Source organism: Anneissia japonica, unplaced genomic scaffold, assembly GCF_011630105.1.
Source record: "Anneissia japonica isolate Jap-2015-1 unplaced genomic scaffold, ASM1163010v1 scaffold1005_len2656397_cov198, whole genome shotgun sequence".
NCBI lineage: Eukaryota > Metazoa > Echinodermata > Crinoidea > Comatulida > Comatulidae > Anneissia > Anneissia japonica.
Window position 1 is genome coordinate 479917 of NW_022683792.1, and position 17736 is coordinate 497652.

The 17736-nt window shown below is 35.5% G+C and overlaps 1 protein-coding gene across 6 annotated transcripts in view; it reads right to left on the reverse strand.

Moving 5' to 3' along the window:
• Nucleotides 1-17736, reverse strand: part of LOC117101489 (sushi, von Willebrand factor type A, EGF and pentraxin domain-containing protein 1-like) — a 47565-nt gene that overhangs the window by 2183 nt on the left and 27646 nt on the right. For 4 of the 6 annotated variants that reach the window (XM_033241498.1, XM_033241490.1, XM_033241474.1 and 1 more), the window contains 24 exons: nucleotides 16177-16326; nucleotides 15053-15202; nucleotides 13878-14072; nucleotides 13554-13718; nucleotides 13266-13430; nucleotides 12444-12608; nucleotides 11829-11993; nucleotides 11268-11279; nucleotides 10368-10535; nucleotides 9520-9681; nucleotides 8674-8850; nucleotides 8325-8489; nucleotides 7748-7912; nucleotides 7164-7325; nucleotides 6620-6787; nucleotides 6086-6256; nucleotides 5765-5929; nucleotides 5057-5221; nucleotides 4400-4561; nucleotides 4000-4029; nucleotides 2231-2392; nucleotides 1591-1758; nucleotides 969-1313; nucleotides 210-611 (listed from right to left, as the gene is read on the reverse strand). In XM_033241498.1, coding sequence (XP_033097389.1) covers nucleotides 210-611; nucleotides 969-1313; nucleotides 1591-1758; nucleotides 2231-2392; nucleotides 4000-4029; nucleotides 4400-4561; nucleotides 5057-5221; nucleotides 5765-5929; nucleotides 6086-6256; nucleotides 6620-6787; nucleotides 7164-7325; nucleotides 7748-7912; nucleotides 8325-8489; nucleotides 8674-8850; nucleotides 9520-9681; nucleotides 10368-10535; nucleotides 11268-11279; nucleotides 11829-11993; nucleotides 12444-12608; nucleotides 13266-13430; nucleotides 13554-13718; nucleotides 13878-14072; nucleotides 15053-15202; nucleotides 16177-16326 — 4104 coding nt within the window. The remainder of the gene's footprint in view (nucleotides 1-209; nucleotides 612-968; nucleotides 1314-1590; nucleotides 1759-2230; nucleotides 2393-3999; nucleotides 4030-4399; nucleotides 4562-5056; nucleotides 5222-5764; nucleotides 5930-6085; nucleotides 6257-6619; nucleotides 6788-7163; nucleotides 7326-7747; nucleotides 7913-8324; nucleotides 8490-8673; nucleotides 8851-9519; nucleotides 9682-10367; nucleotides 10536-11267; nucleotides 11280-11828; nucleotides 11994-12443; nucleotides 12609-13265; nucleotides 13431-13553; nucleotides 13719-13877; nucleotides 14073-15052; nucleotides 15203-16176; nucleotides 16327-17736) is intronic. The other 2 variants (XM_033241464.1, XM_033241482.1) reach the window with 2 other exon arrangements.

A 17736-nucleotide genomic window follows, 5' to 3' on the forward strand; every position in this document is an offset into this window, starting at 1 on the left:
GATACACCCTCTTCTTAAAACATTTGACGAAAAGACCGGATCTCCGACTAGATACTTTTTTTGTAAATAAATCAAGATGTAATAGCTGTCTCTTATACACATCTTGCCTATTCGATCACTGTCATAGCATACATATACATAAATATATGTATATATATGTATATATGTATGTATATATATATATAACCAAAAGTTGGTAAACAACTTACAAACAGCACCCCCTCTCTCACATATGTACATCAGTTCTCCGTTTTCGCACGGTGCTGTGTACCAATGTCTATCCTCGTCATCTGATAGAAAAGCGCACTGGAAATCAGGCCAAAAATTGAATGTTAACGGAGAGTTATTTATCCATCCCCATTCTGAATTACTATCTTCTCTTATCAGACCAATCCAGAAACTATCCGACTCATACGGCCCACATTCTTTTAAAAAGCTATTTATCCTATCTTGTTCTTGGTAGTTGTCTATAACAATAAGTTGACCGTTGTCTTCTGTGCAAGCGTCGCGCGCTTCTCTCCAAGTCTTCCTGTTACCAAATCCCATCGCTGTATAACTATGACCGTTATAGTTTACCGAGTTAAGAACACAGGGTGAAGGAATTGATCGAGCTGAAATATATAATTATGAAATGAAAATGATAAACGTACAGTGCAACAGCAATACAATTGTAGGCCTAATCATTGTATTATATTCTCTTGAAAAAGTTCCTTAACAGTCGTGCGCGACGCGAATCTCATGCTTGCAAGACAAGCGTCAAACCTGTAGACCACAGAGACCATTGGTATTGTCACAGATTTCATTCAACCAGATACACTTCAACACACAACTAATACACGCATGCGACTCCCTAGAGTTCTCTCTGGCATTATCACAGCCCCACTTTTTTTTCTGACGAACCATTGAAAGTTACAAAATTGTTGATCCACATTAAAAATTAAGAAATTACGAATATATTTTATACATACTATAGCTATATTCACATATATACTGCATCTTCTGTGTACATGGGTTGCTATTGGACCATCTGTATCCTCGAGTCTGTGATAGATACACGCAATTGAGAGGTGCCCAGTTTACAAAGTCTGAGGTTTCGCTAGTTACTTGTTTCCAATCATTTCCAGATGCCTCGATACCAATTGCATAGTAGCCTCCGATGTTTGTCGTGACGTTCATAAGTTCTTCTCTGGTAGTGTATGTAGCAAGATGTCCTCCTTTTAGTTTACAACTTTGCTTGGCACTGAGGATCTCTAAACGCTCAAAATGTTTAGAGAAGCAGGTTCCATTATAAAAGGTTTGACCGTCCGAGCAAGCTGAACGCAGAAAAAAATAAACAGGTTCTAAAACATCTAGAACATTAACATTTAGATCTATATAAATAATATAAAATATAAATAATTTATTATCATCTTAAATTAGAATGACCTTTTTTTAATCAACTCCGTTAGATTAATTTATTCCATGCTGGTACTCAACAACGTTCTTTCGGCATCTGCCGTCGAGTCGTCCACTTGTACGTGTGCACGGTCGCCGCTGGCGAACCTTAGCATTAGTCAAAATACTGAAGACATTTTTAACTTTGATACTTACGTGAACAACTTGGTATTGCGTTACTCCAGCTTCCGTCTTTGCAAACTATCGTTTTATTTCCAACCAATGTGAAGTCAGCGATGCATTCAAATGTTACTTTTTCTCCATGGTCAAAGTTAGCAAAAGTTTTGGAACCGTCTATGGGAGTACCGGGATCTTCACAATTTTCTATCGTAATTAAGTAAAAAAGAAAAATGCAACGATGATATTGATGATGATAAAATTATATAATAATGATGACCACGAAGAGAAAATGATGAATGCGCTGTGTGAACAGTAGGCGGACTTAGCGTGCTGACAAGCCGTCATCCACTGCCTCTCCCGTTCTGTTGCAATGATGATGATGGTGGCGCGCGATGATGGTGGCGGTAATGATGATGGTGATGATGGATACTGATGATGATTATGATGACAGTGATAATGACGATAATAAGGAGGAGGAGGATGATGATAATAATAATAAAGATAAATATGTCTTGTTTCTGAATGGAATTTCTGCTTTAAACGTTAAATAAAGACAAACACTGTTCAACTAAGTAAAATCAAACTTATAATCTCAAAATGAAAATTACATCACCAATTGCAAAAATATGGTATATCTGACATAAGGTACTACCAATAGATATGAATGATGCCTTACTGAGACAAGTCGGTGCTTCAGAAGCATATATACCACCTAAACAGGTAATCTCAGGTGTACCAACAAGTTTATAGCCTTCAAAACAAGTAAAACGGACTTTCGAATTGTGAGTGAAATCTCCAGTCACGGTACCATGCTCCATTTTCAGTTCCTTGCAGGAGTCTAAATTTAGAATAAATATCAGATTGTTACAAGAGTGTTGGAGAAAACACAAACACAGTTATTGACTGCGTGACACGCACGCGTTATATACAATTAACCCGAACGTATCTGCGGACGACGTAAACATTAACTTACATAAAAGTCATTTACAAATATCATGGTATTTATTCTACATGACACTGTAACAACATGAATACCTTTCGTTTCATGATTTAACGTATCTTGTATGTTACCTTTACGTCCTCTTCAATGCAGTAAAAACTAATTATCAACATGTTCACATTAAATTTCATGCAGTAAAACAATACAGTATACATTTAACAATACTGAAATATACAGAAATAGACCTTTAATCAATAATGTGACGTCATGCGGGTGGGCTTCGACAATCGTTCAAATTGAAAAAAATTAAGCTTCTTAAATAGGGATTGAAGCATCATGAAAAGTGCATTCTTATTCATAATTATAAAATCCCAAGTTTCGCATATAATGGCTTTCTCGTGCATTGTGACATATGAAAACAGTGTATCCATGGTCCAGTGTCTAATGAGATGTAGTGCACTTTACCATTACTTGGGATTAACTCACCATTAAGAATTGTGCTCTTTGCTAGTGGAGAATTTTCTAAATCAAGAGTTAGAACTCTAACTGCTTCCATCTAGGTTGGCTTTATTAAACATGTTTATAAAGAATGTGTTTATATTGTCTTCTAATACAAAGTAGGCCTATCTGAAATATCGATATTAGCATTGGTACACAGATTTTACATTAAGACGACCCAGGTGGCCGTTATACAAAAGGTATTAGTCTGATACCTAAAGGCTTTCTTCACATTGATGCCTCAACCGGGATTCGAACACGGGCCCTTCTGCTGTCTTGCAGACGCCTTAACTAACTGAGCCATTTAGGCTTCGTTGGAAATTCAAATTCTGTTGAAGCAATTGATTCTTCGCACTCTTGCGCATGCGTGTTGGACAGCACTAGTCCTTGATACATGGCAAATAACAGAGATCAATATGATACACCCTCTTCTTAAAACATTTGACGAAAAGACCGGATCTCCGACTAGATACTTTTTTTGTAAATAAATCAAGATGTAATAGAGATAATCTCTAAGCCGCCTTGGGGTAATGCTCTATACATTTTCAAGGTTGAAAATGTGGAATCTTCCAGTGCAAAAAAAAAAAGTTGCCTCAACCGGGATTCGAACCCGAGACCTTCTGCTGCCTATGTAGACGCCTTGATCATCTGAGTCCTCATTGAGACTTTGTTGGGAATTCAAATCCGATTAAAACATCAAATTTTTCAGACGCATAGGTAGCTGGACAGCACTATGTATATTACTCAGGCACCTAAAATATGTTTTAACAATTTCAATATTGAAACATCGTCTTCTCCTTTACAAACAATAAACAGACACTGAACAGTCGAAAGATAGTGGTGCTGTGTAAATCAGGAAACTGATAAGTAAAGATAGGCCTAAGTAATTACCACGTTGGCCAAAATGAATTAAAGTAAAAAAATTTAAAAAAACTATACATTGACAGGAATAAGACCAAGTGCACAGAGTAAAATGTTATACCCATGACTACCCATAAATAACTTACCCTGCTTTAAGATTAATCTCTGATTCGGCGCTTCAGACATAAAATGAAGTCAAATAATTTTTCGTTAAAATTAAGAATCTGTAGGTCATGTAATGGCAATTACATTCACCATTTTAATATTCACAGCCGTTAGATAATTTTTAAAGTAGTTTGAACAAACATTTCGGTACATATTATAACTTAAGATTCTTTTGGCACCATAGATTAACCATATAATAAAGTTCATCGCTATTCCATTGTATGATTTCATCGACATTCCATTATATAATTGTCAATGACTTTGAATTAACAATTTATCTTTTTAACTAATATTCATATTTTGATATTATTAGTAAATCTGATTTCATGAAATCTAGTTTGATTCTATTATTTTTTAATAAGTTAAGAAAAAAGTAGTTACCAACACATCGCGGGATGTTATCATTGTAGACGCCATCAATACACAACATTGAACTCTGACCTTCCAGGATGTAGTTTTCGTCACAACTGAAAGTTAGAGACGCATTGTGCACCCGTTCGCCTGTGACTACACCGTTCGGAAAATCAAATTCTGCGCACATTTCTGTAAATATATATACAAGTGTGGAATATTATCAGCAATTTTTTTAATTATTGTATTATAAAATATTTCTTAAAGGTGTGCCAAGTATCAATAACAAAATCTTTCGGTACGCCATGTGTAAAAATATGGTCTTTGAGGCAAAACCACTAGTTAGTTGTCTCGACCGTCATCAGAGCAATCTCACCGAAATGTCGAGTAAGACAACCAACTAGTGGTTTTACCTTAAAAACCATATCTTTACACATGGTGTACCGATAGTTTTATGATTTTTTTTTATTGTATTATAGGAAGATTTTAAAATACACTTTAAAGGAAAATATCTTAATTAAAATGTAAAGGGGTTTGTCACAAAACCGTACCTTGTTTTCTCCTTATGTAAACTTCGTAGAAGTAGTATAGATCGAATTGATAAATTATAGCTTTTAAATGGACAATTAAATTGTATGATGCCATGAAAAAAGTATATTTACAGATGGGTATTATAGGACTACTAACTTCGACATTCTGGATCAGTGCCACTTAAAATTCCATCAGAACAGTTACGTTGTGAGTTACCAATAACTGAACGGCCTATAGAACAGGAATATGTTATAACACCTCCGTGTGTAAGTTCGCCGGAATACGACCCATGTTCGATGTCGTCTGGTGGCTTGCAATTTTCTAGAAAATAACAAGCTAGATATAATTGGCGGATTTTCGACTTTAGTGACCTGTTTACTCGTCAGTTCTGTATCAAATTTTCTTTGACAACAAAAAACTATTGTATGCCCATATATATCTATGATGTACCTATATATGGTTCTGATGTGATGTCATCATGACCATATTTAGGCATGTCACATCTTTTTGTCAAAAGAAATGTTATATTTTGGACAGGGCTTAAAATCATACCGTATCACACATACATAAATAAATAAATATGGTATAAAAGAAAACATACTGTAAACAGTTTTTCCAATGTATACCGTAATGACAATGAATGATTATGACACTGAGTGGTATTCTAGTAGTGTAATTTCCATACTAAAATGTGCTTAAGTATTTAATGTCATGCTGTCCAACCCATATGATTTATTGCTAAACATGTCAGGAACCTAAACACATTAGACCATGCCTAAAGACGTTTAGCCTTGTGTTTAAATCCTCCACGCTGGTTTTACAGTGTTCGTCGTTGGCTGTATCATACATAACTATTGTGTTTACCGTGGCATATAGGAGTTTCATCCTGGTATTCTCCGTTAAAACATTTTGTCTCGTTGACACCTACCAACGTGAAGCCCTCGTAACACTTAAATGTTGTGACGCCAAGATGCCCGCGGTTTGAATTAATTTCACCTTTAGGGAATTCCTTTTGGCGTGGGCATTTCTCTGAATTGAAAAAAAAAATCTTAGTTAAAGTTAAAAAAAATTCCATTCACTGCTTAAAACTCACTGTTTGGGAACGAAATAGATTGAAACCAATAATTTTGGAGCATGTAAACACAAATTGTAATTGTATCATAATTCATAAGATTCCGTGCCTACTTTTACAAATCGGGGCATCATATTTATATTGGCCGTCTTTACACGTGTCCTTTTTAGCACCAACTAAGCTGTAATCCCTATCACACTTGAAAAATACCGTATCACCATGCCCGTAGCTGCTGCCAGGAGTGATGTATCCGTTAACGGGAGGATTCGGTGGTGTGCATCCGCCTGGTAAGTTAAATGAGCGTTAAAATGTCAATATCATAGCAACAATAAAACTGTTGGTTAGGATTAGCCTATCATAATTGTGGTTTAGTTCACTTTTTTGTGGGTGGGGGGGGGGGGGNNNGTTAGTTTATTATAAATACGTAGATAACTATTGCCATTATTCCTTTAAATAAACACCCCTACGAATTGAGTATACCAATCCGTCTCAGCCACTTTTGATTCATGTATTCTGAGGTTTAAAGTATTTACTCATGCATGTGCGAGCCCTCACTTGCTGTTTTTCAGTGTTTTAAGTTCATATCATATATAAGAAAAGATCAGTTTAATATCGTTTTTGTTGGTTAATACAAGGATATAACTCACTAGCACACGTAGGCTGTTTGTTATCATAATGTCCGCCGATGCATTTCAATGTTTCAGCACCATCTAATGTAAAACCGTCTAAGCATTTGAATGTTGTAATACCATCGTGGATATTATCAAAAGTCTCAAGGATTCCATTCTCCGGTGCAGAAAGTTCTGGGCATTTTGCTGGATGTTATAGAAACGGTTAAAAGCATAAGCACATTTGCTAATACTATGCTGTATATATCATGAATTAAAATCTTGTAAAAATTGAATCTGTTATAGATTAACCCTTCTAAGATTATATTAATTTGATATATTCTGGCATATAAGATGTAACGTATTTTCGCATCAAGTATTATCGAACCTAAGCCCTTACTAAATTACGTCGGTTGGGTTTGAAGGACTATGATATTACGCAATTAAATCTGATGTTCACATCATTAATTTCACTAAAAAAAATAGTCCTACATTCACATATGAAAAAAATATTGGTACCGTAGTCTTTCAATATTATTACATAATAGTACTACAGTATACGAGCGTGACCTTTGGTACATACCTCGACAAAATGGGACCGGGTCTTTGAGGTTTCCATTGTCACATGTTGTCATATTAACACCATCGAGAGCAAAACCTGTAAAACAGCTGAATTGTACTTGTCCCCCATGTGTGAAGTCTCCTGTCACGGTCCCGTTCGCAGGGCTATCGGGAGTACACAACGCTAAAACAATGAGAAAGGCATAGGCCTATGATAAACATTATCTCTGTGATGAAAAATGCTCACTTTAGATGATGAAATATGGTAACAACTTCAAAACATTCCAGTTTTAGTCCAATACAGGCTGCAAAAGTACTTAAAACTGACAACGCAAGGTTTTAAGTAAATAATTAATATAGGAATCATACAGTATGCTTTATTCTGTGCGTTCAAATGACTCTCTCAGTAGTTAAAAGCACAATAAACATTGGGCCCACATTTGGTATTATTTCTTTTCTTGCAAAACGCAGCGTATACGCATGTAAGCACCTGCGTTTGTAGGACAACAAAAATGTTTGTGGTACAACGCGAATAGCTGGAGCTGTTTTAGTTGGTCAAGTTTGATTGACAATTGAGAAAGTTCTATTTTATCACAGTATACTCACCAAGACAGGTAGGAACAGGGTCTTGTAAGCTTCCATCTACACACGTTGTTGACGACGCTCCGTCAAGCTTATAGCCAGGGTCACAGCCAAATACAATGTGTCCGCCATGTGAAAAATCCCCAGTCATTTCGCCATTGGTGAAAGAAAATGGAGGAGAACAGGAAGCTGCAATTGCAAACAAAGGCATTATGAAAAAAATGTGGATTACTTAGCAATGGATGCGGGTAAAAAATATAGATGGAAAGATCATAAAGATATCATAAGAAAAGATGCTTCATAATGTATCATTAACGTTTGTTAATGTTAAGATCTGAAATGTTTTGTTATTCAACTTCCGTCGAGAGCACAACTTTCTCTTCTTAACAGTACAATCGAAGGCGGAATAAAACTTTATTATGAAGAGATATTATTAGGCCATTTCATAGTCTGTCTATATCAAGGTCGATCGACAGAGAAACAAACATACATCACATACACACAACAAAGTTTTTTGTCGATTGGCCTTGGATATGCGCATGCGCAATTCAGACTAACGAAATGACTTATTATAAACAATGAAAACACTCATTATTATTACCTTTACAGACATTCAGGTTGGAAGTAAACTGGCCATCCTTACACATTATCTCGCCATCACCCACAAGTTTATAACCAAGATGACACGTCACTTGAATCGATGTTCCATGAATGAGAGATCCAGTGTAATTTCCGAAAGGTATTACGGTTGAACTATCACATTTTGCTGTAACAGAATTACTGTAGTTATCTCAAATAGTGTGAAAAAAAATATTTCTAGTTAGTCTTATCTTACTTTTCTTTTTTTGCAGTGGTTTGTTTTTTTTTTTTAACTGTAAGTATGTTTGACACATGACAGAAGGAACTGTTCTTGAAAAAAATGAAATTGCATGTTTCAAGTTTCAACTTACCTCGACATAGAGGGGGTGGGTCCTGATAGTTCCCGTCGTTGCACGTTGTTGTATTAGAACCCTCTAGTGTGAATCCTTCGTTGCATGTGTATGTTATTTGTCCACCGTGGACGGAATCTCCAGATACGTCACCTCCAGATACGTCACCATTGGCAAGGTTTGGAAGTTGGCATTTAGCTTAAAATACAAAAAGAAAACATTACTTGTCAATTATTTACCGGTACTTAATTTCTACTAATTCATTCGAATCAAAGCAATTGAACACTTAATAGATAACATCATATGTTCATAATTGTATACAAAATGGCTCCTGGTTCGCATTTCTGAGGCATAAGCAAGTGAAAGAGACCTGGATGTACTCAACTGTTAAGCGTACTGATCTTACCTTGATGTATATGTGGTGGTGGTGGGTCTTGGGGAATTGTTTTGTATGATTTTTCTAGGTATAGAGCCGTGAGTTTTCATGTTTTGAAGGTTTGTCTTTATAAAGCTTGGTTTCTACAATCGCTACACAGTCGCTACAGCGTTTTCACTGCAATCCTTGCACTGCGTAGCCGTCCCCGATGAAATCGGGAACGCTCCCACTGAAGCTTGGTTTCCATACCAACGCACACGCTATCGCCGATAGATTTTCGGTGATGCTGAGCTTTCGGTCGAATCGGAGTCTTTCCGATTGCGTCGGGAACTGCTACGCATACTACGATTGTACTAAAAACAGTGTAGCGATTATGTGTAAATCAAGCTAAATTAAACTGACTAATCAGCGTCGCCAAAGGAGTCTGTGATAGCGTGTAGCGATTCTATGGGAACAATGCTTGTGTATTTTCTGCTTGCATTTCAACTTACCTTGACATACAGGAGATCGGTCTTCGTAGTTCCCGTCGTTGCATGTTGTTGTACTAGAGCCTTGCATTGTGAATCCTTCGATGCATGTGTATGTTATTTGTTCACCGTGGACGGGATCTCCCGATACGTACCCATTGGCAAGATTGGGACGTTGGCATTTAGCTGAAATTAGATAATACAATACTCATCAATTCTTAATTTTTATGTTTAGTTTATTCGAGTGCCAGTTTCAACACTTCGTCGCGTATATGAACACGACACTTCCATACTTAATTTTATAAATTTCATATAAATCAAACAACAAATGAACTGTCAGATGCAAATGGGAAATATGAATTACCTTCATTTCAATTAATTTACTTTTTTCTGGTAATGACAATAAACGCACATATAGGCCTAATTATAAGATATAATTGAGGTCAGGATATATATTTTCTCTTCTAGCACATTTAATTCGAGCCTCAACACAGGTTTATGGCAACCAATCTTTTTCTTGGGCATCGGCTGCCATTCGGGATGCATGACCTACTCACATCTGACAGAAAATTAAGTCAATGCCTTCAAGCCCATATATACAGAATCGTATTCTTGAACATTTGGATGATGTGCTATGTCAAGTGAAAATCATTTAAGAACAAATCAACATCAAGTCTTAATAACTACCGTACTGAAAGCAAACAATTTAATAAACTATTGAAAAACTAGTACATATTAAAGCTCTGAGTATGTGCAGTATTACAGTTTGGCAGACACAGTGACACTCTTTAAAAGAGGGATTTATAAAGCAGTGGCCATCGAGTGTTGATAACATAGGCCCCTATTAATAGTTGTCAAATTGTTTAGCTTACCTTTACAAACTTCTAAACTTGAGTTGAGCCTCCCATTCATATTACATGCCACTATACCGTCACCTTCCAAAGTATAACCAGTGTTACATTGGATGTGTATCGTTTGGCCGTGATTAACTGAACCAGAATAAGTACCACCAACAACTTCTATCTTATCATCACATAGAGCTGGTAGTAGAATAAGAAATTTAATATTATGTTTTAAAGTTTAAAAGAGTGTTTGAATACGCTTACAGAAATACTTAAAAATTAACATATTTGAATAGATGTGGCCCTGGATTCATAATTATGTGGGCGTTGCTGGTAAGAGTGGAGTGTTCTAATGTAAAGCTTTAAAGTTATGTTAGGATGGAATATGTGGGTTACCAGAAACCGGGTCTAACTTTCCCTCTAAAGGTGCTCCTGGATTCATAATTCTGTAGGCGTTGCTGGTGGCAGTGAAGGAATGTCAGTATTATGTGGGTTACCAGAAACCGGTGGTGTAACTTTCCCTCTAAAGGGTAGCTAGTTCGGTAAGAATAAGCTTGCGGCACACGGAAACTTAGTGGTGTGATGTACATACCCCAGGATAGAAAGTTCAGTAAGAGTAAGTTTTGCGGATCGCAAGGTCTTTATGCGAGTGTTGTCCCTACCCCAGGATGCATAGTTCATTAAGAGTAGGCTAGGTTTTGCGGATCACTAGATCCTTATGTGAGTGTTGTCCCTACCCCCCAGGATTCATAGTTCGGTATTAGGCTGAGTTAAGTAGGTTACTAGATGCTTAGCATACAAACGTTAAAATTGATTAGAAACACTTTGCTACATAAATCTTAATTTTGACTGAAACACGATTACATTACAAAATCACAAAAAGAACAAACACATTTGATCAGAGAACATTCATTTACATTAATACTTTACCTAATTCTTTTACTGCAGCATTTTCATTGAATGAAGATAAAGTGAAGATTAGTACTGCACATTTTCATATTCCTGTATCACGACATCATAAATATGCTCATACATTATATATAGGCCCTTTTTTCTCGAATTTGTTTTATCATATATAATACAGGTCTCTCTCCAATTAAAGACCACTTTTGGGACAGGGGTTTCCATGGTAGTACCTTCGGTCTCTCAGAATAATAAAGATAAAAGAATTTTGTTAATTTGGGACCACAGAATAGTGGTCTTTAATTTGAGGTGGCCTTAAATTGGAGGGGTCTTTCATTGAAGGGAGACCTGTATATACATCATATGATATTAACTTATTTAGAGATTTTTATTTTTCTCATTCCGATTCGTATACCCAACGCCATCCGATTACTGTTCCAATATTACGAGCTATGCAACAATATTTTTAACAATTTATAATTTGAATAATAGCATGTAAGACTCAATAGTAACAAGTAAACCAAGGAGCCCTTGACACCTAGTCACATGCATATTGTACATAAAGTAAATGAAGTATATGCCACTTACAACGACAGCGAGGAGATTCATGTTCATATCTGCCGTTAATACATGTTGTTGAATTAACACCATCCAACGTAAATCCCGGCTGACATGTAAACGTTACCTTTGCACCATGATATGAATCACCTACAGCTAAGCCGTTCAGTGGTACCACTGCCTCGGCACAATTTTCTGAGGTATGAGAATATAAATTGGATTTTAAGGTTTACGTTAAGGATTCCTGTGAAAAAATATCATTATACATTTCGTTTAAATATTTTAATGAGAATAATAGGTTGGTCCCACCATATTAATTAGTATTATCAACTATGATGATAATAAAATAATATGATAGTGATAATGTTGGTAGTTTTAGTTGACGACAATGATAGTGATAATAATGATGTTTGTAATGAGGATGATGAAAATGATGATGATGATGATGAGGAGGAGGAGGATGGTGATTGTGGTGGTGTTGATAGTGATGATGATGACGACGATGATGTTTAAGTAACAACAATGGTGATAATACGAGGGGCGGTGATAATCACGATAGTGGTAGTAATTGCGGTGATTATATCAATTCATTACTGGTCCGCTAAAATTATGCTTAACATAGTGTCTGTACAATTCCACCCGTACCTGCACATGTTGGTATTTTATCTGTATATGACCCATCTATACAGCGAGTTTTATTCACGCCAACGAGCGTGTAACCCTTATAACAGATGAATAAGGCTTCTTCACCATGAGTAATGGCTGGTATGATGCGACCATTCGCTAAGGTTTTCAGGTCAAGACAGTCAGCTATAGAAATAAGCATAACTTCAACATATAAATGGTATTACACAACGCCTTCAGTAATTATGATACCACAGGGTTTTTTGTTATCAACATATATTGTATTTTCATTTAATTGCCGTGTCGCCTTTTATTTGGAATTATTATATTGTTTAAGCCGATCTTGTTTCTAATACCCAAAACCTGTTAAAGCCTATAGGCCTATATTTGTTTTATAAGAACCAATAAATGAGGTTTTGCTGCTTTAAGCCTCAATTTGTGTTTGTTCTTGTTTTTAAAAATTTCAGCCTTGGTGTTCTTATAAAATGTGTTATAAAGAAGTGTATTGAAGAAAGACAAATCAAATAATTGACGTGTCTCTCGAGAATACATTTGTCCAATATATTGATCCCATAACTAGCACTGAAATGATATCTGCAAATCTTGACTACACTTTTGATCAACTTCCTTACAGTATACTGTACGTCACAAATAACGGCCTTCATATCAAATTAGGCGAATCTGGAAGGCCTTTTGTTACTGTTAATGTAAAGCCTAAATTTATCTTTAAAAAAAGTAAAATAAAAAATAGGTGATGTAGGGAAATCCAAGTGTGTCACTGTACAAATATTTTATCACAAAATATTTAACATATGGAACACTGTTTATTATTGTTTTTCTTACCTTTACATTCTGGGATTGGAGAAGAGTATTTACCATCGCGACAATTCACATTTCCATCACCGATTAAACTGTAACCTTTATCGCAAGAAAACGAATAACCGAGCCCATGTTCAGAATTACCAGTGTAACGACCATTTAAGAATGAAGTGACTGGTTGACAGTTAGCTACCATGAAAACAGAAATAATTATTATACACTTGTGTTTATTAAACGTACGTTAGTTTGCTATGCGTCTTATCAGTTATATAAACATATGATTTGTATTATTAATCTTTAAAAACTGCGAACCTCTGCAATCTGGAATCGATGACGAATAATCTCCATTAGAACACTTAATTGATGATTTACCAATAAGGCTGTATCCAACATCGCACCAGAAAGTATACTCTTTTCCATGAGTAGACGATCCCCTAAAACCACCGTTGTCAAAAACTGTTATTTCGTTACAATTAGCTGTAAAAGACATGCAATTATATGCATTTATTTTAAAATTCATTGCCATATGGTTATATATTATTTACGAAAATATCGTATCATTATATAAATTATATGAAATATCTGAAATTAGGAGGAATATCATGGGGTATGAGTGAGTGAGAGTTTATTACTTACCATAACACTTTGGCGGTACGATTGGTTTGCCCTTGCATTTAACTTTGGCATTACCTTTCATCGCATACCCCTTCTTGCAAGAAAATACAAGTCTGGTACCTTGTGGAACAACATCACCAGGGTACCAATCGGCAACCTCTGCATTTGCAAGATCAATTGGAATGGTACAATTTCCTTTAGGTTTACGTCGCGGACCTGTTAAAATAACAGAACAAAAGGGAGCAAATAACAAATTGAAATATTGCATATACGCCTACCATATTTTAAACACAGTGACCAATTGTCGTGCAATTAATACGAATAAAATAATCACCAGGAAACAGAATATAAAAACACGCACTTCTTTAGGGAAGACTGTAGTCTAATGATTATGATGCTCGCCTTGACAGCGAGAGGTCGCAGGTTCAAGTCCCGTCGGCGACATTTTATTACACATTTTATTTATTTATTCATTTATTTATAGGACAACATTCGTTGAGAGCTATGCTACACGATGTATTAAGGCCAAAAAATTGTTTGTTTGCCCTCCTCCACCCACCCCTAACTCACTGAAAAAATAGGGGCGGAAAAACAAATTACAAATTACAAATTTTAAAAAATGTGAGTAAATTTATCTTGATTTTTTGCCAGATGCCCTACAAATTAGTCTGAAGTTGTTGTCTGATGTAAGATTTTGCCATTCTAGGCCTCTGTTACGGGGCGCCGTTTGGGACACTAATAATTATGTCTTTAAATAGCCATTCTGTTGTTACAGAAATAATTATGTACCACAGAATCATTACTGTCAAAATAGTATGTGTACATAACTAATTCTGTTGTTACATAAATAATTATGTACCCCAAACGGCACCCCGTATCTGTGGGTTATTTTTTTTCCATCTGATGAGTATTTTTTTTTAAATAAATGAATAAAAAAAAAACATTTTCCCCCCGCCCCTATTTATCTTTTTTTTTTAAAGAAGGGCAAACAAACAATGTTTTAATTTGACCTTATCATGTCCTTTATTTTGAACACTGTATTTTCCTTTCTTTGATGATTTATATTTAATTAAACAGTGTCATTTTGATTTATAATATATATACTATATTTATAGGCCTATATATATATATATATATATATATATGGGCTATAAAGCTAACTGCAAATTGCCTGCATATAGATTAAATGCACTTACACTTAACTAACTTCAAATCTGGCTTCGTGCAGGCCTTGAGCAGCAGATGACATTCGCTTTTGTAGCGTTTTCCGTCTGAGCCACATACTCGTCCAGTTAGTAGCAAACACTTGCTGCATTTGTACGGTCGGCGTATTTCACAACTAAATGCTAACAAATTTAAGTCAAGTTAATAGATATGACTTAGTTTTCATCAACTGAGAATCATTGAATATGAATATGATATGAATATTTTACATCTTTGACATTTAGTCCTTGGTATAAAATTAAAATAAATCCGACATTATCTCTATACAAGCATTATAGGCTTTTGTGCGTTTGTGAGATATGCATATACGAAATGACAACAGCACTTTTAACTAAAATTTATTAGCACTAGCTTTCGTCCACCTAGAGACTGTAAAATATGGGATCTTATTTGTACAGTCACTTGATGAATTCCACTGTGTGGACAAAAGCTAATAAGCTAATACATTTTATAGTCTTGAAAGTGCTGTTGTCATCTCTTATATTGTTCTATAGCAAACTAACGCGGCTACACCTTTGTAAAAACATTAGGTGTTTTCGCAGCACGACGTTAACCTTAACGTTAACGGATGACGTCATAATGTATTCATCTTGCGTTGCGGAATACATTAATTTTAGAATTTTACGTGCTCGACGTACGTTATTTACGGATTTGCGCATGCGTATTTCGATCTGTTAACACACACACCCACCTCATATAATATGTTCCCATAGCTTTTGATGTGCCGAACTAAGAGGTATCTGAAGTTTACACATATCCTTAAGCAATGCACTTAATCTACATTGTATCTGTCACATAATAAAACTATAGGTGCCTAGCTGTATGTGAATATTAAATGTTCTTCTCTGCGGTGAGCGTACTGCTACATGACATGTCATACCCCGAAGGCGCCGATGGTTACACGTTTTGCATAATTGTTTACGTTTTCAATGAAAGGGAATAATTAATTAATAATCCGATGAGATTTCCGTAGTCTTCTGGCCTTAAAAAAGCACTTTAGAACGGAACTTTAACGGCAGAATTTTCATCATGAAACGTGCTTATGATGGGTAAATCTCATATCATTTTGAAAGTAATTTATGCAGTTCAAACTCACCTCTGCAATCGCCGTTGTATGACTTTGTAAGCTGTGGAAATTGCTGTGCGGCGCACCTTCTGTCGTTATCAAGTTCGCATTCATTCTCGTACGTGATGCAATTTGTACCACATACGGGTTTCTCTGTCGGTGCACATAATGTCTTACAACCTGAGTAGCATGAAATCATCATCAAATCAATACATTATACAATGAAAGCGATTTATTACTCTTATTTGAGTCTAGGCACAAATCAATACAATTCGGTCTTTGCTGTGATAAAGTCCTACATCCTTAATTTGTCTCTCTTGTAATTCACTGTATAAGCAGAACATAAAAGAGTAGGCCTTATGTAGGCCATGCGTTCGTTAATTGGCTAGAAACTAATACTGAAATCTAATAACTTATTTATATATAAAAGTAATTGCAATTCAAATATTGTTTGTACAATATGCACAAAATGGTAATAATCTATGAACATTATGTTCTAGAAAGGCGTGTATAGGAAAGGTCAATAGAACGATGTCTTAAATACGACCAACCATATTTGCCCACATACCTAATTTAACTTAATTTGAGTTAAGTGCAAAACCTCTGAGTCTTAGTATAGTAAGTCCACGGGTAGTCATTATTGATACAAATCGAGAAATCGCACTTAAATATATAAACAATTACATTTCATGAAAATATTTATTTAATATTTTTATTATGTTATACAGCTGCGATTTAAATTGATAATGACTTGTACCGTAGATGAAAACATTGTATTGGAAGGTACTACTGTAAGCCATTTACTATATTCTAGCTAATTCTGTTATACACAAAATATTCCAATTAAACTATGTGTTTCTGTTCAAACTACGCATGTTGAAAGTGCTTGAACTAAGGTATTCTACAGACATTAGTCGACGCAGAAATTGTTATTAACACATTAAAAGTACGTTTTGCCATTAAACTAAGTTGATACAGACTTATTATAGTTAAGTAGAGCCTATCAGAATGAATGCCTTTAGCGTATAAATAGTTCTACATTATGTGTTGCAAGCTAAAGTGAACTGATAGACATGTAGACCTATAAGATGTTGGACTCCGCTGACATGTACCGTTAAACTATAGTAAAAGTTCAGTGTGACCTATTCGTGCTGGTGGCGCTGTTGTGCAAAAATGACCTCTGAAAATAACCAACCTCGAGCACCAGAGACAACAAATTATAAATATTACACATTAAAACAGATACAGTTTCCCTCCAACCAATTCGAGACCACAGTCTAACCATCTTTTCAAAGTACCTACTAACAATCTTTTATCTTTTAAAACACAGCTAACACATAAGTCTGAGACGGAACCCCGAGACTACTCTTCATTTTCAGGTCGCAGAGTTGTTCTCAAACATCTTATAATAAGATCTTTGGTGGTCTCAAATTCACAGAGCGAAATGTGTATTTTTTTATGTAAAAATGCACAAGCAGAAATATTTTATTCTTGGCCTACCCCCATCTATATTAAACATGTCCGATTAATTCAAATACATTGAGTTTTTGGAGCATGAAATCTTACGATATAAATCTCTCTGCATATCAC